The sequence below is a fragment of the Cygnus atratus genome, chromosome Z (genome assembly GCF_013377495.2).
Source record: "Cygnus atratus isolate AKBS03 ecotype Queensland, Australia chromosome Z, CAtr_DNAZoo_HiC_assembly, whole genome shotgun sequence".
In the NCBI taxonomy this organism is placed as follows: Eukaryota; Metazoa; Chordata; class Aves; order Anseriformes; family Anatidae; genus Cygnus; species Cygnus atratus.
The window spans coordinates 67,431,060-67,456,399 of record NC_066396.1 but is presented as its reverse complement, the minus strand read 5'-3'; the positions used below and the strand labels follow the sequence as shown (position 1 = coordinate 67,456,399).

General features: G+C 36.2%; 1 protein-coding gene across 2 annotated transcripts in view; it reads left to right on the top strand.

Moving 5' to 3' along the window:
- COMMD10 (COMM domain containing 10) overlaps positions 1-25,340 on the top strand; it is a 103,436-nt gene that overhangs the window by 65,939 nt on the left and 12,157 nt on the right. Inside the window, exon 6 of one of the 2 annotated variants that reach the window (XM_035569048.2) lies at positions 17,427-17,858. The exons of the other annotated variant lie outside the window; for it this stretch is intronic. Coding sequence (XP_035424941.1) covers positions 17,427-17,435 — 9 coding nt within the window. The 3' untranslated portion in view covers positions 17,436-17,858. Of the gene's footprint in view, positions 1-17,426; positions 17,859-25,340 lie in introns of those variants that run through there. 2 annotated transcript variants of the gene reach the window in all.

Genomic DNA, 25,340 nt, shown 5'->3' with positions numbered 1-25,340 from the left:
GCACGAGGCTGGCAGTTTTACAGAAGTGAAGTTTGCGAACAATAGTATTATAAGTATTCCTCTTACAGCGTAAGCATTATGACATGTTAGTGCATATGTTTTTCATGGATATTGCATTGCAAAGGGAACGTTGAAGCACAAAAGTAAGATTGGTATTTTAGATTTGCCATACTGATAATAGTATCACAAGATCTGTGCTTTAGTGTTGGGGAAATTGACGACAAATATAGCCCAGTTTCTGATTTTTTTTTTCAAGTTTTAAAAATATATACCATGTTGTCTAAATGATTATTCTTGTTGTTCTTTAGTTTTTGGAATTCTTTATTCTTAGCATTTTGTGTATTTAAATAAAGATATTAAAAGGTGGGTTGTTGAGTAACATAAATGTACCTTAACTTTGTGAAGCTTTTATGATCAGAAATTCAGCTTTTCTTTAATAACAGTGTAAATCTAGATAATTTTTTTCCTAATTTCTAGCACTTAACTTGTCTTTCACTCTGCTCTTCAGCATGCTGTAGGTCCCTTGACTCTCTTGAGATACTTTGTTGTGTTTAAGTCTGAACTGAGGTTAGAAGGCAAAACTATAATTTAACTTTATTGTGTAATATGAAGCTGAAGCAGACTGAAGAGTGAATAAAGTACTATTGTTAATTGTTGCTGAAAAATATACCTCTTTGATTCTCAAGAGAAAGATACAAGTGGTTGCAAAACCAGAGAAATTCACCTGTATAGAAGGAATGGTATGAATGACTGGTATCAAGTATCATTTAACTTTTTTCTGGATGCTGACTGCCTTTCCAAGGATGTTGTGTGAGAAGGACCACGAGTGAAATGATTGACAAAATAAAAATGGAGGAGAACCAGGAACTCCTACGAGAAAGTGTCCCCTGTGCAAGCGTGGAAATGCTTGTTTTTCTGTTCAGCCTGAATTCCTGTGGAATCCCCTTTGTGATTCTCCTGAGCAGAGAGAGTTGGGGTACAGGGTTGATGGCAACATGCTTCAGCTTCAATCCTGCTGCCTAGGAGACTGTCCAAGTTCATGGGAGTTTCTGTTTTACAAGAGGAACAATATTTCATAAATGTGATGCTATTCCTACCTCAGTAAGCCTGAATGGTCCCTTGTGTAAGAAATTATAATTCCTTAGTCTTCCTTGTCACTCAGAAACTCCCAAACCTCCTCTGAATAAACTGACACAATAGGATTTCATCTTGAAATTGTGCCTTTCTCTGAGCCACATGGTGCTGTGTACATTGTTATAATGGATTAAAAAAACAAAAAACAAAACAAAACAAAAAAACCTGCAAATCAAATTCTTTTGCATGGAAGTTTTTTAAAGAAGTTGAATTTTAGATCATTATTGTCAAGCAGGAGTGAAATGACTTAGTCTCCTGAGGATCACAGGAAACTGAGTGATATGGGAATGTAGACAGGAAAGCAGGGATGGCTATAAATAAACAAAAGAAATACATTCTGTTAGATTGTAAGAAAATAGTGTCATGCAAGCAAAAGAGAAAGTACTCTTGGAGCAGGAAATTTCCCCCAAATTTGATGAAAGAACAAGGGAGTGAGAAAAATAATAATGTCCTTAATGAATTATGTGAAATCTTGCATTTTCATCAGTGTGGCTGTTATGATTTATCAAAGGGCAGTAACGTGTGTGAGAGATATGATTCAGTAGATGCCTCGACGTATAATTATTTGTTCTAGAATTGTGCCCCTTGTGTTGACCAGTTGGAATACTGCTTCTCATAATGCCATTTTATAATGGTAATTATAAAACTTTTCTGGAAACTGTACAAGTTATAGTTTGCAATAAAGTGCCATATTTCATATTTTACAGGAATTATTATTTCTTATAAATCTCATTTGAAAGTTCAAGGATGCTACATCCTGCTGAGCCATTGGGTGTTTCTATTTTCAGTACTTTGTGTGCTACTCGAGTCATATTGATTTCCAAATACTATAAATCTGTACAAAACAGGAAGAGTGTAATAGCCTTATACAGTAGCTGAGCTGTTTCTTTTTCTAATTAGAGTATTTATTAAAATTGAACAAGAATAGCATAATATAATAAGAAGGCGCATTTTCTCTGTTTGCAACCCAAGCTACTGTTTGAACTGATTCCAGTTGTTTCTTGTCATTGTTAAATTGTAAGCTTTATCTACTGTGAAAGCAAAGTAATGGAGAAACTTTCTTTTAATGTCCCCTCAAAAGCTGGGAACATACAATATGAGTAGGGCAGAAGAGAATAAATCTTAACAACAGCAAATAGTTGAATAAGGAATTGTTGTCCTTGTGTCTGTGTTATCTGTGTGATCTAGTTATCTGTATTTCATTACAATAACCGATATTCTGGGACACCAACTTGCTATAATTAAGCTGCTTTTTGTTTTGGCTGCCCACATGTTCTTAAATACAGGACTTTGATAAACTTGTGGTTGTGAAATACTGCTGGCAGTTCATACTTACGTGTTGTGTGAGCAAGGATGCCTGCAATATTTTGACTTACAGAGTAAATTAAGAAATGAAGCAACAGTGTTTTGTTATGATATGCATGGATACTACAGTACTTCCCTTTTTCTTAGGCAGAAACCCAGCGGTACCTGCTTTGTTCCCCTCTGGAGGTTTTAAGTTCTGAGACTTGATGGTTCCAAGTAGCTGTTCATTTCCTACGAGTGATCAACAGTCTGCCAGATTTCCTGCTCAGACATTAACTATTCTGGTGGAAGTGGTCCAATAGGGTTTATTTTTGTGCTGTTACGAGATTTTATTCACTTCTCCTCAAGCACGTCTGTGCTGTTACACGAAGGACAGCAACAAATGTCAGCACTGCTGTGCCGCAGGAGGCTGGAGCCAGCACCGTCCCTGTGCACCGTGCTCCTGTAAGGCAGGGATGGCTCTCCTCCTGCCGACTGAGAGATTCCCACCCTGGGAGAGAGAAATGAGTGCAGACTCAGTGCTCTGTGTTTTGGCTAACAGCATTTTGCAAATGTCCACCTGGCTTCTAGTATTCGTACGTGTACTGGGTCGCATGGGATTGGGTACTCCTTTGGGACACAAAGAGGTGCACCTGAAGGCATTGGCTGACAGCTGTTTATATCCCACAGGCTTATCCTTTACTATTAATTAATGGAATTCTTTTAGTTTAAAGAAGGAAGAAATCAGCAGGTTATACTTATTAATATAAAGGGTTTATTAATCAGGGTGGTGCTGGATGGTTTGGACCTTGTCCAAGCTGTGAAAAGCTAACTGGGCTATTTCTGTAGTTCCTAATGAACTTTAACTGTAGTAGTTGCTTATGTACAGGCAAATCTCAGTATACATTCAAACACAGGTCAGTGTTAAGTCCGAAGATGCATAATAAACTTGTAACAACAGAATGTTAAATCAGAATTTGCCTAGGCACATGTCCTACCACTATCTGTCTTCATCTCATACAGCTGGTTCCTGCTCTTTAATAATCTTTAAAATACAGTCTTGTTCCAAATCGGTCCTTCACTGTTCTTGCATCCTCTGCTCTGCAGTTTGGTGTAGCTGATGCTAAGGTCTGCCTCTGGGAGGATACGTCAGGAGTGTGGACTGCGCTGTGCTGAACAAAAAAAATGGGAGAATGATGTAAGGGCAACAAGTAATTAGTGCATTCTGTATTCAGAAGCCTCTCCTCAAAGAATCCAAGTACGGGGATAGAAGGATTAGGCCTGTGAATTAAGGGCCTACCAGGAAATTTGTTGTGTTGAAGACCAAGGATATAAATGAATAAAAGCTACACTAACTTGGGGTTAAAATTATTCACTGGTGAATACCTGGTGTACCTTTTGAAGATGTATAGAGTAGCTAATACAAAAAGGCTCTAGAAACCAGAAAGTGCATGATTTAATGTGCTCAGTTTCCACTGAAGGATTTTCATTCTGCTTTTCTGCAGTGATGCTTCGCTGCATCTTCACTGCCTCTGCAGATGCCCTGCCAGCTCTGGGCACAGAACACCTAGGCTCCGTGGGGCAAAGTGGTGACACATCCTCCCCTCCCTGGCAAAGTATGGATTTTAAGTAGGTATGACAAGTTGGGGCTTTTCCCAGCACTGGGCTTACTCTTTATGAATTACACCAGACTTGCCTGGGGTTTCATTCTGAGATGCTCCTTTCACTTACCCCTTGCTATACTTTCTGAATTCATTGTCATATATGCCAGTAGGCTATTAGTAATTCCATGACACGAAGGCATTTTTGTTCATCTCTAGGGAACCTTTGTAGCTGAATCATTCCCACACAATCAATTCAGTTCAGCCCTGAAAGGAGGCATTCTTGATTCCTTGGGATAAATATATACTCTTTTCAAATCACAAGATGCAGCTCTTCCAGACTCCTCTTACTAATAACTCCACTAGTTACCACACTGAAAGTTAACGGAGTGAATGCAGCTGGGGTGTTTGCAAATATGTGCTGGAATGTAAATGTGTGAATGCAGCATAGACAATAACGGATTGTTCTAGTTCATTCACATCTCTATTCATATATCTTGTAGCAATTTTCAGGCCCCTGAGAACCATCTTCTAGTCCAGCCTCCTGGCTATCACTCCCGTATGGTTTTGTCAGGCTGCGGCTTTCTTCAGGAGTTCATCTCCAAGCTCCAAAGAAATCAAAAGATGGACAACCTCTGCTAATTGCAGAGGTTTTCCTATATGTGAACCCTTGTTGCTGACCCACTCCCAGGGACTGTTGGCAGATCCCTGACTTCATAACCGAGGCCACATTACAGGGGTGACAAGTACATTATTTTTCATCGCCTGACTGTCGGAGGCACGATCTGAAAACATCCGAGACACTACTGACACGCTTGAACTCCATTAACTAAGCTTTGGGACATTAAAAAAGTATCAGACTTAAAAGTGTATTTTTATACTTTTTTTTCTCTCTTCACTTCTCATAGGAAAACCTGAAAGAAAGCACTAGGAATCTCTGAATAAAGCTTTTAGTTTCAAGTGTAAAACTGCTGAAGTTCTCGTGTTTCATTTGTGTGTGCATGGCTCAGCAAGTCTTTACAGGCTGTAATTCAGATGGAGGAGAGCCTAGGAAGAAGGAGTTAGCACATGAGGTGCCGTAAGGGGAAATCTTAAGGGCGGCCAATTCAGGAAGAATGCTTTCGTTGAACTTGAGTTTTCATTACTCAGTTAATGCCAAACCATAACAAGGGTTTGAATATTAACTCCTGTACTGCGTTTTCCCAGAGTGTTATATATGCCCTTCCTCTGTTTGTTTTCTGTATGTGATTGAGTTGTGTTTTGGTGAGCCAGAGTCTCTGAAGACTTAATATTTTGAGTTACGTTATCCATGGTATTTTGCTGGCTTATTATGAGTACAATGCTTGCCAATGCTCGCTGTTAACTTTCATAGTTATCCTCACAAACGGTAATTGATCTTTTGGTGAATTTAAATATCCTTTCTTCAAAGGCACGCTGAGAGATTTTTTTCTTCTGTGGCTGAGTGATAATCTTCTTTATTATATTTACTACTTTTAACAAAGCTCTGGTTTCTCAGCTAATTAAATTGTGTGGGTTTTTTTCTTTTTTTTTTAATTTCATAGAAGTATTTTAATCTTCAGCTTTTTTTCACTTCTTGAGATATTTTGAAAATTAAAATGATAATATGGAAAAGCCACAAGAAATATGTTATCCAGTCTTGGTTTAGACATTTGTAATAGATTCTTGAGCCTCAAGTGAGAACACATCAAGAAAAGTTTAATTCACTTAACCAGAATGACGAAGGAAGTTTGTTCAGCATTATACTTCATTTTGACACAATTCTATTCACATTTTAATTGAATTAACTCATGATCTATGTATCCATGAGTTAAGATTGTATTAATTTCCATTTCTTTATTCCATTCGATGCGTTTCAAATACAACATTTTAAGAGCAGCTGTTGAGGGGTTGTACATCATGCTCCTATTCTGTTATCCCCCGAATGCTGGCATATAGATTGCATTAATAGAACACATTCCAGTTGAAATACTGTCTGAATAGATTATTTTTAGTACTATATATATGTTACAGAACTTAAAATTTAAACATTCTTTTAAATTATTGTAATGATCTATACTGTCAAGCCAGGTTAAGTCAGCAGAAATTGTGTCAAACTTATTCAGGGATCCCCAAAGAAAAACATGCCATATTTCCTTCTTGAGCAGACAGATATTTTTGTGTCTTTATTATAAAAAAAAATAAAATATGTAGGAAACACTGTTTTTCCTATGCAAACATGAGTTCTTCTGTCTTGCTAACTGCAATATTATAATGGTCTGTTCTACATGGATTCACTACTCTGAAGGCTTTGTTCAACAAAACAAACCACAGCATTTTAATTAAGGGCCTTTAGGTCTTCTTCCGTATTCTGTCCTCAAAGTTGTAAAATAAAAGGATTTTGCTATTTTATTTTTAATTAGGAAAAAAAATTTCTTCTTAATCTTAGAGCACATTTCTCTTGTGAGATGCTGTGCTATGCTGTTTTGTTTTGTTGACAAATGAAGTATTCTGGATATTTGTTAGTTAGAGTTACTAGTTTTGTCAAGCTTTGAACATGTTGGTGTGCTTTTCCTCGTCCTTGGCATTCAGTGTTTGAGGAGAGTCATGGCAACTAAGCTCATAGTGAGCTTCACCAATCAGAGACATATTTTTCTAGGGATTTTCCATTTCAGGAAGGGCATCAAGGTTTTGGGGTAATAACAGGAAGAAATGGATAGCAAATGGAATGCCTGAATTTTGAGGGGTGAATATTTTATTTTATTTTATTTTATTTTATTTATTTATTTATTTATTTATTTTTCGATGAGTTCCTACTGGAAACTGGCTAAACAATAAAAATGGTGAAGGGATTCATTTTGTGGAAGCTGTGTAACAGAAAATTATGGGGATGGTGGGAGCTTGGTAGGTTGGAGCCGTGTCAGCTTTTGCTGGAACTTGGGAAATAAGATATTTCTGATGAGCAGCATTGCTGACAGACAGCAAAGAGCTGCAGCATATTATAGACAGGGAGCCAGCATATGGACTTTTATGTAAATGGCCAAAGGCGTATTGGTGAAGGCTAGACTTCATCAAGAAGAAATAGAAAAGAAGGGACCTCATATTTCAAGGTTTGAGATAAGTTGTTCTTTATCACTGCATTCAAGGTAACTATGCTTGCTAAGGACAAAAATCCATATGGTATGAATGTAAAAGTGCCTTGTAATTGAGAGGCAGAAGGTTCTTTGTGATGGCCGTGGACAGTTCGTAGTAATAAATACACTGCTCCTAATCATAAGATATGGTATAAAAGTTTTTCAGACCTCTCTTACAGAGTGAGTTCTTTTGGAATTAGTAGGAATTTATTTATTTATTCTTCTGCAACAGTTCTTCTCTCCAATGAGGCTAGGACCTTCAAATGTCAAACCGAAAGAAATGAGTCTGAATTCAGTATCTGAATTTCTTCTAAAAGGAGCCCAAAGATTCCTTTTCAGTTTCTAAAGAGTATGGAAAGGTGGAACATGTGGTGAAGAAACTACTGCTGCTGGTGTTTTCATTGTTTATTTGTTTCATTTTCATTTATTTATTTTTTTATTTTTAAATTATGGGTGGTTAGTGTGTGAATATTGTGTTATGATACAGGTTCTGCCTAGGCTGCTGGATTGGGAGCAGGAGGCTATATGGCTTATGAGATAAAGAAGTGTACCTGAGTCTCAGGCATTGAGCACGCTGCATAAAGCGTATAGAAATCTGGCAGTTCAGAGTATGCTGTGTCAGTGTTACTGCACGTGATGCTTTACTACTTGCATTTTTCCTATTTTTTTTTTTTTACCTTAGAGAAATTAGACAATCTTCATCCATTTTTATGGTCTTTATTCAGGAATATTTTTAATAAAACAGATACCCTACAATCAGCTGTCATCTAGGCAGCATAAAGGAATGTTCTTATTCATTTTATGGATTTAGAAGAAAAGGAATGGAAAGTGAGGGAGACTGAGCTTTAACACAGCAAAAATATTCAGCAGTTTATAGCCAGTGTGGGCTTTTGAGATGCTTTACTCAATTTGATAAATTATTCACAGATGACTGCAAATTCTAGCCAAATTGCTTATTTAAATGCATCATTACTGGACACCTCACCAGCTTCTCATCCATTTCAGCACAGTTTACTTCTACTTCATTTCAAGGCTTACTTAAGAAAACCACTTTATTTTTCTTGGTTTACTGGCTGTGCTCAGAAAATGACTTTACTACTCTTTTAAAGCCATTTATGTGTTGTTCACATTGCAACAGATAAGTTGTTTATGAGACTTTTTTCCTACTTACCTAGGCCTCTTTATATGAGAATGCCTGAAGTAGTCTATTGTTTTACAAAGGGTTGTTTATTCATTGATTCTTAGATTTTACCCTAAACATTTGGTTACTTGGGTATTTCAGGCAGAATGGCTAAGGATTTCTGGATACAACATATAGTACGTGTAAGGTCTTTTCGTGCTTAAGTGTTTTAACTGCAGTGTAAGTAAAAATAGCTTGGATTTTGTGTTCACAACCCAGTTTTAATTGGCATGTTGGGAATGCCACAGTTGTGGTCCAACCCTCCACTTTGGAGAGTAGGAAATCAATTTCCAATAGGAAAAAAAAAAAGACAACTTTATTACATCTTCTTTCATATTAATTTTATACGCTTACAAAACCCACCAACAGTGAGAAATAACAGCTACTTACTGTGCTTTGTCCTTTGCAACAAAAGGCAGTTGTCTTTATCTTCCCCTTTGTCTTTATCAAGAAGGCTGAGGACTGTAACAACTACAAAGCCTTGTTCTTGTCTAATACAAGGTATGGGAAAATAGCATGCAGATAGGGATCTTGGTTTCTTGCCCAGGAACATGTCAAACTCCGAGATAACCTGCACGACTTTGTACCTTGCCCTGTATGACAAAGCAGCAAATGTTTGGCCAGCTGCCACCCAGAAGTGCTGGTAGCCTGGAGGCGTTGGCTAGCCATCAGGCAGCCTGTTGGCAGCATCTGGGAAGCCAAAGCTCCCCACAGCCCCGATAGTGCTGTGATATACCTGGAGTTCAGAAACCCCAATGTCTTCAGAGTTCACCAGCCAGGGATATCATTGGTTGGGAAGTCCCAAAATGTGGGTGTCCTGGTACTTGGGCTCTGCAGCAGCCTTCTGGACAGATTGGTGGAAAATCTGGGCTGGGAAACCCCAGTAGCCTTGTTTCTCTGATGGTGTTCATGCCCAGAGAGGTGGCAGAAGAGCTGCCAGAAAAGCAGAAAGGTTTTTAGCTAAGCTTTTTTCAGAATCAAAATTTTCAGCAGGAAATGTCAAATCAGCACTTTTTAGCAGAAGGTTGCTATACTGAAACAATCTTAGCCAGCCTTATTAAAAGTTTACAGCCTTTCAGCCTGGAGAAGAAAAGAGAATTGAGGCAGGTAGAAGTCGATGATACCCCCTTTTCATCTGCGTGGTTACAATACTGTTCTGGTGAAGTCTAGGGTAGGTCTGGAAACCAAAACATTCACAAGAAACTCAGGGCTTGGGTGTTTGGTTCCTTAGAAGGAACTTGAAACTGCATAAAAAGTTTTGCAGTTCATTTTGGATTTTTTTGAAAATGTGAAGGACAAGGAAGGAGAATATACATAATTCTTAGCCTCCTCATAGTTTAATCCTAATTTATCCTGTTGCAGGTGACAGCAATGGTTTTGCAAGGTCTTGCGTCACCCAAGTTGTTATGCTCATATACAGCAGTTGAAATCTGAAGCATTTCTCATGCTTACACTACTGTTCTGAATATTTCTTCCACTTCTAAGCTCTTGGTTCAAGGTGGTTTTTGTTTTCAATTACAGTTTAATAATAATAACTTAATTTCAATTAATTATTTGTTTTTTAATTACCAGCATACCAGAGAAAGGCAGAATGGTTTGTGCTGGGTCCATGTATGTTGTAAAGATATGGCTGATGAGACCTCTTTGCAACCTAAACAAGATCCCTATGCATATTCTTGACTGATTTTTCACAAAGGTTACCTTGAGCACAACTGTTATCTTTGTGTAATATCAATTAAATAATATATCCCAAAGTGCATCAACAGTGAACAAATAAAAACAAGCAGATTGCTACGCTTATTAAATTATCTCCCTCTCTTTCTCCTCATGTCTGCCTAGGATTGATATTTTATTTGGAAATGCCAGATCCCAAAGTGGATGTTTTGAAAAGCGAATGCTGTAATGTGGGAAGGCAGATTTAACTCGAAAGAAGGAAGGATGGCATGATAGGAGGCACAAGTGGCAGGAAGCCAGAGGGCAGAGGCCTGCTTCCCGCGCTGCTTCTTTCTATTTGAACATCTCTATGCAAGTCCCTTAACTTTTACTTCTAAGAACATGCTGGGGTCTAGTGCTGTTATAGTTCATTGTCCTGTGAGTTGAAGTTGAGGTGAGAGTATAAACATCCACATCAAGCAATCTATGATATAGTAAATGTGGATTTAGAATGGATGACAATATTGAAAAGTCAACTAGATAAGAGTAAAAAAAAAAAAAGTTAGAAATTATCTTGTAAATCTTTCACCAACAACTGCAAGTAGTATACAGTACAGAGTAAAATATCCTTACCATTTCAAGATGTGTTGAGATGTTTGAAACTTTAGATTGTTGTCACGTGCTGCTACAGTTCTCATCTTCTGTATTAAATCTATATTTTACACGTGCTGCTTCTTTTTCTTCTCTTTTTCTCAATATAAGTTATCTGCAAAGTTACTTTTAATGGTTCTATGTAGTGTTAACTCATTTTGGCCTAGGGAGCACTGTTTCTTTCCAAATATTTCTGAAAGCACAGTCTCCCTGTTATTTTTCATCTTTAAATATAATTTATTCAAGCTTGATCCTAAGCTGTCACTTCCATAAACTGCTTCACTTGAATTTGCATCGTGCCTTTTATCTCATTTTTCTTAGTGCTTCTCCTCATTAATATGTGAATTTACTACTTACTGCATGGTTTTTCATACAAACATACACTCTAAAAGAAATCTGAAGCAAGCTTTGTTACTGTTTGGCATATAGCTCTTCTTTCTTAAAAAAAAAAGAAAAGTTACAGATTTGTACACCTTTTTTTTTTCTTTTTGAAGTTTGCTTGTTAGAAATCAGAACGTGCCCCAGTCAAGTCCTCAGTTTGTGATTTCTGAGGAATGGCAGAGTTTTCTTACTTAGTTATGAAAACTTACTTACTTATGAAAGCAAACTTTCATTAAAAACAATGAAACTTGTTTTCAATCAAGTGCAGATTGTTTAGTTATATACAATTACTGAAGTGTGAAAGGATCCTTCTCCTGCAAAATCTCCTAAATTAGGCAATACAGTTTAAGTGTTCTTCAAATATCCGTTTGCAGAGTGAAGGCACAAGAAGTAAACTAAAATTAGTTTCTGGTGTGTATCTGAAAGAAGCATCAGAAGACTTCATTTAAAGAAAAATTTGAATAAAGTAAGCTTCAGGGGGTTTTGATATGCAGGCAGTAGGAGGTAAGAGATGAGATTATGGAAACAGATATGAGGCCTGCAGATTTTGCATTAGGACAAGATCTGACAGTGCATATTTTTCTATTGTATGGAAATCAGTCCTGTGGTGGTACCAAAATTAAATATTCTGCCTGTGTTCATTTAGCTGCAGATTGGTCCTTTTGGGACAATGCAGAAATAAGAACAAAACTGCTTCTCAGAGGTTTTAAGACTTTTTTCCCTTTGTACCCAAAAGAATTAAAAGAAAAAGTAAAACATGGATCAGTGAACTCATTTTTTTCAATTATTTTACAAAACAATACAAATTGTAAGGAATGAATCATCTCATGATATTTCACTTCTTAAAAATTTAATGAAAGAGATTATTCAGTGAAGTAACCTGCTGTGCCTGTTTCACAGCGACAATATACAATATTCTCTGAAGCTATTTCTGACATCATTGTATCTAACATGGTTTAGGATGTTTGGTGGAAAATAAGGTGTAGGAGAGATGCTGGCTAGAGTACCCAGTAATCTAGGGTACACCAGAGGGTGCACTAAAATCTCAAATCTAGGGTACACTAAACTGATTCTGGACAGAGTAAATTTTTATCTTACCTGCTGTCAAAAATAGTAAAGCAAAATTAACAAATGGATGGTGTGACCATCTGATACACTACAGTGTTGATCCGCAACAGTACAAAGCTGCTTCTAAGATTTTGTAGGTTTCATGAAGTTAAGGAGCGTGTTGCTGTTAATGCTGTACTGGAAGTAGAGCTGAAAGCTGTGTGGAGTTTTGGGCGTATTATCAACAATGCTGCAAACAATATGCAGGGAGCAAGACACATGGGAGACATTTGCTTGTTAAGTCTTGAGCTGCATGATTTCAAGATACATGGGAGATTTTTGGTACTAGCTAGCCTTCACTGCCAATGGACTTTTGGCTTATTTTTTTATGTTAATGTTTAGCATGCTTTGAGAAACTAGTAGTCTCTAATACTTCTGAAGATTGCTTTGTTGTAATATATCCATTGATAACGTGCTCAGAAGTGAATTCTGGTTTTGGGTGCATCGCTCTTCAGATCACAGTTAAGAATCTGGAACTAAGTGATACCTTGGGCTATTGATTATTTCCTCGTTTCCATTACATTGTTACATCACACAGCTCCTTCATAAATTCTGTGATCTTCATTATAAAATTAGTTACGAGTTTTGGCTCCATTACTTTGATGAGAAGACTATTCCAGGCTTCACTGTCATAGTGTTCAGGAACCTTCCTTTGAGTCTGAGTTGAATATTTGGCTTATTCATATCTTATTTGTTTTAGTTCAAATGTTCTTTTAACCTAACAGCTTTCTGTCTCATTGATGTTTAAAATGCTCCTGTATTTCTGCTCTGTAAGAAACTTCAAGAATCCTGAAGTGTAAAAGAATACGTAGGTCAGATATAAACCATCTTCAAGCACCCAAATCATTAATTGCTTTTAATTTCTCCCTGTTTTTATACCCACTACTGATCTGTATACTTGGTGTACAAAGAATGCAAGCTTTAGTGGGATTACCCCAGAGATGTGGTGTTAAACACAGAGCGCTCAGTGCTCCTTAGAATCTGTATTCTATTTCTTTTTTCTAGACACACTGCACAGCTTTATTCTTGAGTATATGGAAGTCTAAATATAGTATTTCTCAGCATATATGGGCACAAGATTTGCAAAGACTATCTATGAGCACTGGACTTTTTAAACATTCACAGCAGTTATTGCAGTAGAATTCTAAGCGATACTTGGAGCAGTGGTAAAATTACTTTACTTTTGAGGTGATACTAAATTCTCCAGCTAAGATGATGTCCATGTCATCATCACAGATTGGTGTTAGTTCAATTTCTTTTATTTGGATGAATCTCAGAAAAAATGTATTATGCATGAACTCTTCAGACACACTATGAAATCGTAAACCATCCAAATGTTGAGCTGTTCTTTATAACACAAAAACCAATAAATTTGTGGAGTTAGCAAATACTCAACTGCTTTTGAAGACAAGGACTAAGGCAATATGTGCAGTCAGCAAGTTCTTTGTTTTCTTCATTGCTGCAAAGAAAGGATGAAAAAACAAAAACAAAAACAAAAAAACAACCACCCAAAGCTGTCAGTGAAGAAAAGTTTAAGAGAAGAGTGAAGATAGTCTCAGCAATCTGTGTTTAGGACTGTTACATAGGCAGCTGAAGAGATGTGGCAAAGTCTTTGACTAGAACTGTGCTAAATTCAACTGTGTTGAATTTTATAAGCATAGGAGGCATGAGCCAGGATAAATTTAGGGAACTGTTACTGCTAACATAAACAAATGAATAAGTATAGATACTGTTTCTGAAAATGCTGTAACATAGGGAGAAAAAATAATTTTCATCGTGTTCAAGTGTTTCCCTATATGTAGTATATGTCTCTTGTAGACTTTATTCCTCTATGTCTCTTTTCTCTCCTGCCACACACAGCTTTACTGCAGAACATCAAACTTAAATATTGAATATTATTTTGTGACTCAAGATTCATGAAGGCACTCATTAGAGCATGCTATGTTTTTATAGTGCTCCTGTCATATCTTTTTTTTTTTTTTTCATAATAGGACAATTATGATCTTGCCTATTGTTTATTAATATCAAAAATCAGTAGACATAATTCAAATATATACATTTTCTAAATAGTGTGCTGTTAGTTGGAGTGGTGTTAGTTGTAGTGTAATAAAACTGCAGACTGAAATCGGAGAATTCTATTAAAGGCAATGAAAATATGTCATTGTTCTTAAATAAGTAGATTTTTTACATAACTGTAATGATGCACATAATATTGCTGGTGATGGGAAAAAAAGATAGAGCTGTAGAAAGTAAATAAATCTGGATTTAAACAGTTAACTTATGTTGACGATTAAATGTTGCTCTTGTTTTATCTTACTTATCTTACTATAAACTCCAAATAAGATTAAGAAATTTAAGTACACTACTCAGTTGTGCTTAGATAAAATTTGAGGTGCTCAGGTCCTATTTAAATAGGAAAAAAAAGCCAGCAGTAAAGTTTCCTTGATCACGTTGAAGAAGGTAAGGTAATTTGGTGGATATTAAGGCTCTATGTGCTATAAGCATTATTTCAGATTAAGTACTTTTGGTTTCAATAAATAAGAATTTACTTGCTAAATTCAGAGGAGAAGTTACTGCTTTGTTATAGAAAAAAAATTCTCCAAAGTTTTGGTGGAGGACAGAAAAATAATTTATAGTACGTTCAGTTCAGGGATGTCTAGGTGACCGTACTTTCTACTGCATGGTATTAGATCAACTTTGTACTGATTAGGTAGAACTAAGCTATTGTGAGAACGTAACATCTAAATTCTACCAAAGAGCCAGCATTCTTCATGCATTGGAGAAGTTTAGTTATATTACCCAGTTTACTCTTATGAATAATATTAATTAATATGTCAGCTGAACTGCTTCCAGTTGTGCGGATCTAACCTGTAGCATATACAAAGAAATACAAAGAAATGTAGCATATACAAACAAACAGCTGTTTGTTTAACATAAGCTCTTAAGTAGTTGGCAGCTATTGCAAGTCATTACAAGATTTGATTGAATTGAAATTGCTTTTACCTTAATATAGTGTGCTGACACCTGAAGACGTACAGACCTTTGAAGTATATACAGATATGTTTAGGCAGAATCTATCTTTTTGTAGCAGGTTGCTGGGAGGTTTCTACAGTAGAGCATCAAACCACATTTTTATTAAATAGGAGGCTGAGCAGATGCACTAAAGCGATAACCTTGCACAAGGTTTTGCATAAGGAAGGAAGAATATTTTGCAGTCTAGAAATGGAGAAGGCACTTTGCGGGCAAGAAAAAAAATCAATTACATCATTTTTGCAGTCTGACTGATGTTCAGTAGTTAGTCCTGCTGCTACTTAAATTTATTTTTACTATAAATGAGAATGTTACACATCTATTAAAAATTAGTAATTGATAAATTATTAACAGTTAATTAATAGAAAAGGAGTTACTGGGTTCTTATTTACATTTGCAAAGTGGTGCAATAGTACATACTCTGAAGAAACTGTAATTGAATCAATTACTATATTTTGTAATTATCTGTAATTCAATTCAGATAGTGTTCTGAGATCCCTAAATGAAAGGGACAACACCTTTTTACAAAAGAAGAGTTTCTCAGCTTTGGGAATGAGAATGCAAAATTGAAATAATTATGCATATGTTGGAAAAAAAGAAAGATAAAGAAAAAAAAAGAAAGTATGGATGTTTGCAGGATGATTGATGGCAAGCAGGAATTCTTTTTCATTACTAATGTTAATTTCATAATAATCAAATACAAATTTATTATTTTTGAAGAATCAACATCTGATTCTTACTTTAAATAATTGTATATTGATCACAACTAAAAGGCAGAAAATCGTGCTTTTTTAAAGATCATTTCCATTTCATATCATGCTTAACTCCAACAGATTACAGTATCTTCTTCTTTCTGAAAGAAAGTAAAAGACTCCCAAAGGATGATGTCTCCATTTAAAGAGAAAACTTGTTTTTTCAGTAAAGAGAAGCTGGACTAGACATGGAGAAAAACTGAACTAACGGACAAGATGCCTTGGTAGTTAAAGAAAATCCCTTATTACTGCATTATAAAATACGTATTTTTTTAATTGGAGTGGATGAAATGTAGTATAACCTTTAAATAGCGCATTAATGTATTCCACTCAATTTGACAATAGCATGACAATTAACAGATGGAGGGAAGACATTTACTGAGATTAGGAATACAACTGTCATTGACTCATACTAACTTTTTAAAGGAGGTTGATATGTCAGGATATACATATTTTTAATCAAAACTGAAGTGTCGATATATTCACATAAGAAGTAATAGTCCTCTGGAAAGCCTTGCCAAAAAATATGGGTGCAAAAATTTTATGTGAGTATAAAGAAATATGGGACAAACTTGTGCAAAGATGCCCAGTGAAGGTTATTAAATAGATAAATCCAAATGAGGCACAAGATACCCAGTTGGAGTCCGGGGGAGTGTTTGATGGGAATGAATGTACAGAACAAATCTGAAAAAGAATGTTTTTTTTTTTTTTTTAGTGTTCAGATTTCAATATATAATTATCTGCTTAATTTCGCTTCTCTTCTTTCTTCTATTCATGTAAGAGGAATGGCACCTACACAGGATTTAGTCTGCTGCTGCAGCCCATAACATTTATCTGAATTGATGTGGATATGAACTGGAACACTGGGGGCTGGAAAGCTAATTATATTTTAAAGGAAACTGTAAAATATACTAATTTCTACTACCTTTCATGTCCCAGATCTTTGTTCCATAATTACTTGTGTTTCATCCATTATCTGATTTTCTCGAATTCGTCAGGTTTTGTGTTAAAATGAAGAGCCAGTTGAGGCTATTACTTTAATTCTAAACAAAAAATGTAATGGCAAAGTGTAAATTTTCACCATTATTTATTTATTTATTTATTTATTCAGTAATACAGGCACACATGTATGGATTCTTTCTGTACTCTATTTACACTTTTAAAAAATTAATAATAAATGATAATTTCTGAAAGCTAGACCTCCTGTTTCAAGAAGCGGTTTCAGGTATCATTGACAACACTCCCAGATCATTTCAAAGAGAGTGCTTAAAGTACTTGCCTGCAAACAGACAAAAAGAGAAGAGGAAGTCTGAAGAAAGGTTACTAATTGAAATTGATGGAATATGTATGGAATATATATAAAGTTATGGGTAGCAGAGTGTGACAACAGGTGCTTTTTTTCTGGAGGGTCTAGGTGCTTTCAAGTTCGAGAAGTAAGTTTTTAAGGGGAATTTGATTGTGGCTTTGGGACCTCCTTGGGTTTGGAGTGAAGTATAGGATTAAATTTGCCTCCATTTTCCAGATCCTTTGATTTGTGGTATTGCAGCAGAAGATGGCTTCCTTCTCCAAGATTGCATCTCAGAGTCACATGGCAATACCAGATATTCCTGTGGGATGCTCCGATTCTCTTAAAGTCTTGTGAAGTTGTTTGTAACACATGAAATTGCATTTTGTATCCCAAATTTCCTTAATCATCACCTTTCCCCGTTTAATTTATTTTTTTGGCATCTGTCACTTGTTCTTAGGTAAAAACAGGTACGTGTTTTTTTTAAAATAATATCACTTATTTGCATTCTTATGTCTGCATAAAATATGTGCATCAGTGTTGCCATGAATGTAGTTTGGGACAAAAGGTTTGCATATTGAGAAAATTCATATTGTCAGTCAACTAGCTGTACAGACATGTGTTCTACTCATGTTAAGACTAGCATTCTGATTCCATGCTAATAACCTAATTGCTATTAATATATTCTGCCTGGTTCTGACCTGTTTTGTTTAGAATGCACATTGGTTTTTAATGTGTGTGACATCTAAGGGTTATGGATTAAAAAATTAAATTTTCCAAAATAAAAAATACCTCATGCATTTTTAATAGAGTTTACAAAAGTGCTGCTCTATATTTTCCCTCTAGCAAGATGGTACAGCATTGAATTAAGTTTCAGTACTTCTGTGGCCATGTAAGATTTAATATTCTGGGCAAAGATATTAATTGTCTTTTGGAACGGACGGATGGATTTGCTTAAAACCTACTTGTTAATTAATTGGATTTTTTTGAAAAATGAATAATATTTTAAAATGAGATTTCAGACTTAATTCTTTGATGGAAACATCTTTATATTGTAGAAGAGTCTTTTTTTTTTTCCAGAAGTGTATATAGAGGGCCAGAAGAAAACATTACTTTGTGATTTATACATTTTCTTTTGGAGTGTGAAAGTAGAACCTAGGTAGTGTAGAAAGTCAAATTATCTCTCAAGTAAAAAGCATCCGACCTTGGCTTAAAAATAAATAAAAATATCCTGAGAGTCAAGCTGATACTCCCGTATCAGGACCATTACTGTTTAAATGACATAGATGGTGGGATCAAACGCACCCTCAGCAAGTTTGCAGATGACACCAAGCTGAATGGTGGAGTTTACATGATAGAAGGAAGGGATGCCATCCAGAGGATCTGTACAGGCCTGAGAGACAGGCTCACATGCACTTCAAGGTCAAGTGCATGAACCAAGCAGGCCAAGTGCGAAGTCCTGAACCTGGGTCAGGACAGTCACCAAGACCTGTACAACCTGGGGGATGAATTAATTGAGAGCAGCCCTGTGGGGAAGAACTTGGGTTTACTGGTAGACAAAAAACTGAATATGAGTCGGCAGTGTGCCCAGAAGACCAATCATATCCTGGGCTGCATCAAAAGCAGCATGACCAGCAGGTCAAGGGAGGTGATTGTCCCCCTCTGCTCTGCTCTTGTGAGACCCCACCTGGAGTGCTGCATTCAGCTCTGGGGACCCCAGCACAAGAAGGATGTGGAGCTGTTAGAATGAGTCCAGGGGAGGGCCATGAGGATGATCAAAGGACTGGAGCACCTCTCCTGTGAAGAAAGGCTGAGAGAGTTGGGGATGTTCAGCCTGGAGAAGAGAAGGCTCCAGGGAGACCTTACCGTGGCCTTCCAGTACCTAAGGAGGGCCTACAGGAAAGCTGGGGAGGGACTCTTTGTCAGGGAGTACAGTGATAGGGCAAGGGGTGACAGTTTTAAACTAAAAGAGGGTAGTTTTAGATTAGGTATAAGGAATAAATTCTTCACTCAGAGGGTGGTGAGGCACTGGAACAGGTTGCCCAGAGAAGCTGTGGCTGCTCCATCCCTGGAGGTTCAAGGCCAGGCTGGATGGGGCTTTGAGCAACCTGGTCTGGTGGGAGGTGTCCCTGTCCATGGCAGGGGGTTGGAACTGGAGGATCTTTAAGGTCCCTTTCAATCCAACCCAAAGCATTCTAAGATTCTAATTAAAACAAGAACAAGAACAACAACAACAACAAAAAACAAACATAAATTGCAGTTATGAAATTATGTGTGGGGTAAGTTACTACTCTTACAATCTCCTTAGCTTTTTCAAAAATGACACTTTTAAGACTTCAGCCTTTAGTATTGAGAATCAAGGGGTAACAGTCAACAAAAGTGTTTGCAAGCCATTTCATCTTTCAGGGAAAGGAAGAACTAAACATAGGAACTGTGGTTAGGTAAATGTTATGAAGAAAATATTAGGCTGTATAGCTAATTTAACCTCATGCTATGCTGTAGGTGATGCACAAACCTACAAACAATACTAGTATATATTTGGTAAATTCTTAGACATTCTGGGAAGCTTGAATATATATATACAGAGAGAGAGAGAGAGAGAGAGAGAGACTGTTTTTTTCATTTACTCTTGTAGCTCTTTTAATCTACAGTGCTGTAGGATTCATTCAACATGTACATTAAAAACTCTTACTTTCCTCCCTTTCCCCTTCGATCCACCGAAGTATATCTTAACCATAATAAATTTGCTTTGGGCTAAGCATTTACATAAAGTGTGTATGCCCACAAGAATATTTCATTTTTATTAAAAAGAAAACTCTTAACAAACAGGTTACTTATTACTGGATTGCTCCCATAAGATCATTCAGAACAGCTTGAATTGACAAAAATGTTTAAAAGGACACAATACAAGAATTTGAACAGATGCTGCAAGTATGCACCTAATATTTATCCACAGGTTTTAGGATCAGTTTTTACCTTTAATAATGGATTTTCTAAACACATGATGGTAGTGGGTGTTTCTGAAATTGTGTGAATAGCCTCCCTGATAAAGCAACAAGAAATGTTCATGGTAAATAGCTATACTGGTGAGAATATTGGGCACAGTTTGAGACTTAAAACAAGTGAATGAGAGATCCACTAATTCTTTCAATTTGTTTATTTAGTGGAAGCTTAAAAAAATATTGGAGTGTTTTTATCACTGTAAAACATATGTATTTTAGTTTTTTGAAAATTTAATTTTTTTTTACATTTCTCTGCATTACAAATGAACCACTTTGGTCAAACCCTTGTTCAGTAGGAATAAAGTGATTGTGGTGTGCTATTTTTTTTTTTTTGCTGTACCAACTCTACTCTACATTGGTCTTTCACCATACTCCATCAAAATTCCTTTTGATAGCATTAGAAGATTAGAAGTCTGCTAGTAGAATTGCTGTCTTTGTCAGTCTCTTGTAATAATGAAAGCAGTAAACTGTCCTTGCTATAAGAAGGTTCTCTGTTCTGCCTTCCTGTACCATACGTTGTTGTTTTACGGTTCTGTTCCTAAGACATAACAACAGTGCCCTTCTCTTCATGCCCTGCTCTTCAAATATGCATATGGAAAAACAGTGTTTGTTTACAGTACTAAGACTCTCTTGGCCACCTATCTGGATAAGCGAAAAGTTCATTTCTTAAAGATTACATATTCAGGCTGACAAAATATGCAAACTTAAGTTGTTTTTTTCCCTGAATTCTGTGGGTTGACTGAAACCCCTGCAGCTGCTAGTGTAGTACTTTAGAAATACAGGAACAAACCATCATTGAAGCCCAGGTACCACCTAGTTGAGAATTACAGGGATTATGAAAGAAGGACTGTCTTTTCTTCTCATCTCCTCTATCACAGAGTGACAGCAGGGCTGATCAGCAGCTGCTGTTACAGGCTCTTGATCCTGATGTCTTTCTTTTCCAAGGTATCCATTGACTTCTGGATAGATTTGTGTGAACAAATTGTTTTCTTTGTAATCCTGTCACAGTTGATCCTCCTGCTTTTTATAGGCTATGAAACCATGACACGTTTAAACCACAGTGCTCAGGGTAGAAAAGAGGGGGTTTATGACAAAGTTATATTTTGTTCTAAAATTATTGCAGTATGTTGTATTGTCAACTGCAGTCATTCAGCCAAAAAGAATTTAAGAGCTGCTTGTAGTCAGCAACCAAGAACTCAAAGAAGTTTGGGAACCTGGGATTTTATGAAGCAACGAAGGTAAATTGTCTTAAAGTTTCATTAATTTATGTAGGTAGCATGAAATATCATAATCTAACTGCAGTTTCTGCAGAATTTTATTTTTATTATGTAAGTTTTAAATATTCACCTCTGTCAGTGTTTAACATGTCATGTTTTCTGAAAACATATTATTAGTAAAATGCAGTAAAATTATATGGGAAAAAGCAACTGCTTAGGAGATGATGGTAAGGTTCCATTGAACAGAATTGTGGAAAATGCAGTATTTTCTAGTAGAGTTTATTACTACCATCAGAATAATGGTCTCAGATTCCTTCTGGTATAGCTTCATAGTGGTAAAATATTCCAGGGAACATTTGGGTAAGAGCTTTCAGCAAGGCGATTTATAGATCCATTTTGATATTTATCTTCAGTCTTCGTTCTCTTGCTTGCTTGGAAATATTGCCAAATACTGGCCTGCAATTAATGTTTTCGGTTCATATATAAAGAATTCATAGTCAGTCAGCACCTGAAGAAGAAATTAAGTCTAATGAACGGCATGGTTTCACTTTTAAGTTTATGCCATGGCGTCTAGGCATCATTTCACAGTCATTAATACTGTATCTCTGCTCTACTGGATTGCTCACAGAAGAATTGTGACGTGGGGTATATGGTTGCAGTTCTGTCACGTTATGTAGGATATATACAACTAATACAGAGTTCATGCAAGCCTTTTGCTTTTATGCTGGCTTTATTCTGAAATAATAGACTGTGCAACCACTAGTGCGAAAGTAACCTGTTGACTTTCTTTTAAACAGTTTAACAGTTGAAGTGAATCTAGCACCTTGTGTTACATGACTACAGCATTTTGATCCTACACCAAGAGTCCTGAGGATAGGTGATGCTCTGAATGGTGTCTAGAGTCATAACTGACTAATAACAGCATTATTTTTTATCCAAGAGCTCTTGGCATTTGGGGTATTCAGCCCTGTCTTGCCATTTATGGATGTTCTGTACTCTTGAACTCATTAAAACAAGTGATTTGCAATTTCAGTAATTCATTTCTCTGCATAGGGCTACAGAATTATTCTGTGTTCAGCAGTCACAAAGCTTTTCTCATTCTTGGAATCTCGTGGCATCACCCTTTGAGTACATGTTTACCTGTTAATTCTGTTATTCACTAGTAGGAAAGTGCAGTTCCTCTTAATATGCTTTTTCATAAGAATGCTGTCACCTGAGGTCTCAGCCAATGTACCCAACAAGATTAAGCAGCATATGTCTGGGTCATCAGTTTATCTGTCAAACTTTTGTTTCCATGGTTCATTTTCCTTCCAGTCAGTACAGTTTTACACAATGAATGCAACTAGAGCATTGCCTTGGTACTAAAACAGGAGGAAATCAACTATAGTCTAAACAAGACTTGTTATGAAGAACAGAGGGGTGGACTGATGTTCTTATGAAGGTGATCTGTGGAAGCAGAAAGTCTTAATTAAGCCTATGTTTTAGCAAGGAAACATCTTCTTGGACACACTAGGTTTCATTGAATTCTAACTTTATTTCCCATTGCTACCTCTTTGAACAGCACACATTCACTGCTTGTTGCTAGCAACAAAGATTTCAGTCGTATTTTCCAAGTCTTTGCCGTGTCCCATTCTTTTATTTTGATTGTGGCCTTTGAAAGACCAAGTTTTTGTTAGCTAGAATTTCTTACTTACCTCCAAGGCTAGCAGTGTTTGTCACAGAAATGTAATCTCTGTAGACAGTTGCTCAAAGGAGAAAGTAAGTTTTTCACTTTCAGGATGTACTTTGCACATAGGCAGAGGTCAAGCTGCAGCATCCAATGTTTATGTGAAGTCCTGATACCTGGAACTTCACTGTCAGAGCAGCTAAGAGAGGTGCTGTGAATGACTTTGCAGTCTCAACTCAACACTGTGACTCCAGAAGACATTGTAGTTGTAAAGAATCCATCTTAACATACCTGTGATGTTGTAGACTAGCAGAGGAATATGTAGGTACACAACTGGAAGAGTTGCAATTGCAGTATGAGAAATACCTCCTTTTTGAGGTATTTGAGGGTACAAAGGATCTAATAAATTATAAAAGGATTCTCCCTCTCTCTTCCTCCTACTTTCTCTACCACGCAGCAGATACACTATATCAAAATTCTGACTGCGGTACTCTAGTTTGTCTGAATTTGCTCTGTGTGACCAGTATGATAAGGTATAGTTGCTTTTAGATGGAAGGCTGATGATACCTGACTGACAAAGTAAAGGGATCACTTACCTTGAAAATGACTTTTTAGTGCATCGTACTAAGTGAAGGGGAAGAATTTTAGCTTTTCAGTCTCTTTTTTGTCTCTGATGAATGCCTGAAGTGAACTTGAACTAGTTCAGTCCCCCCTGCTTTCTCATTTTTCTTAGGAAAATGTGCAAAAAACATAGAAACTTGCTTTAGAGAAAAAAAAAAAGTGAATTATGAAGATTAAAGACAAAACAATTTACTGGGCATGGAAATGCATACCCTGAAGAGGTGTAGCAATCCAGAATATGGGAGGACTTACAGCAGGGTCAAGATAGCTAAGTTTTCCCTGACATTGATGGGAAAAAAAATCTGTTGTGTAAAAGGAAGCCAGCCTTAAGAGTTGCCATTTAGCCAGTGCAGAAGCAGCTGTTATCTGTTCCCTGGTAGTACTGTCTTTACCATCATACTCTTCTTCCTCTGTTTCAGCTGAACTCCCCAATGTATGTAAAAACTGTCCTTACATGTATAAGATCATATGTGTCATTATTTTAGGATAGAAGTTAATTTTATTTTGAACTACCATACCTGCATATAGTTCTTGTTCCTTTTTCCCTTTACTGGCACCTTACATATGCCTTAAAAAGAAAAAATGTGGCTGTTTTAGACTTGAACATATTGAAAGTCAGTATTAAAAACAAACTATTTCAGTATTAACTGGCGTCATTTTAATCTGTCAGAATATTGTAGCACAAGCATTGTAATATATTTTTCTTTGTAAAATTGTGATGTTAAGACGTATATGTTAAAAACATTCTCATGACTAAAAAGATGAGAAAAGTTATCTTTCAATAATAGCACTTAAATATTATTTCAAGAACATATTTTAAACCATTTCATTTCTTTTATATTTTTCTTCTAAATTTAAAACCTTTGGTAGTCAGCAAATATATTCTTAGCATTCTTTCTATGTCTAAAAGGACAGGTATAAAACATATGGAAACATGCTAGGTTATTTTCAAAGTTTCATAAGTTCTTAGATTACAAAATTAAATATTAATGAATAACCCATATATTATACTTTAACCTGTGTTGTAATCAGCATACACAAGATATTAACCAAGTCATAAGCTTTCAGTGTTTTTGAATACTGCGAGGTAGTATCTTAAACATAGGTTTAAACATCAATTTATGAAATCCTTCATGTAGACAAAATAACCTTTGCAAACTGACTTGTAACACCTTTGTGACCTTTTTTTCCCCATTTTTTCCCCTTGAAAAACTTGTGTGTTAAAAAGCATAGTTTAAATACTAATCTCATATGTTTATGAAATCTATGTTTATGAAAAGATTATACCATATAATATCACTTTTTATTTCTTGCCTTACCATTTCAGTTTGGCATTATGCAATGTGTTTTTGACAGAGAAAAATGTAATTAATTGGGAGTTAAATGGATTTGGTTTGAGAGAAAACCATGAAAAGTATCCTGGTTTTATATTCACTGAAACCTTTGTAGCCAGCGTGAGTATTGTACTCCAGCCATCTGTAGAATAATCCAAATCTTGTACTATCACACTGCTCAGCACCTTTTAAATCAATCTCTATGAACTGTAATTCAATAGCACAGAGCTTGTGGAAAATAAAAAAAAGGATTTAATACCCTCTTTCAAATTGCTAATGTTAGCCAAAACGTTTTTTTCGCCTTCTCTGAG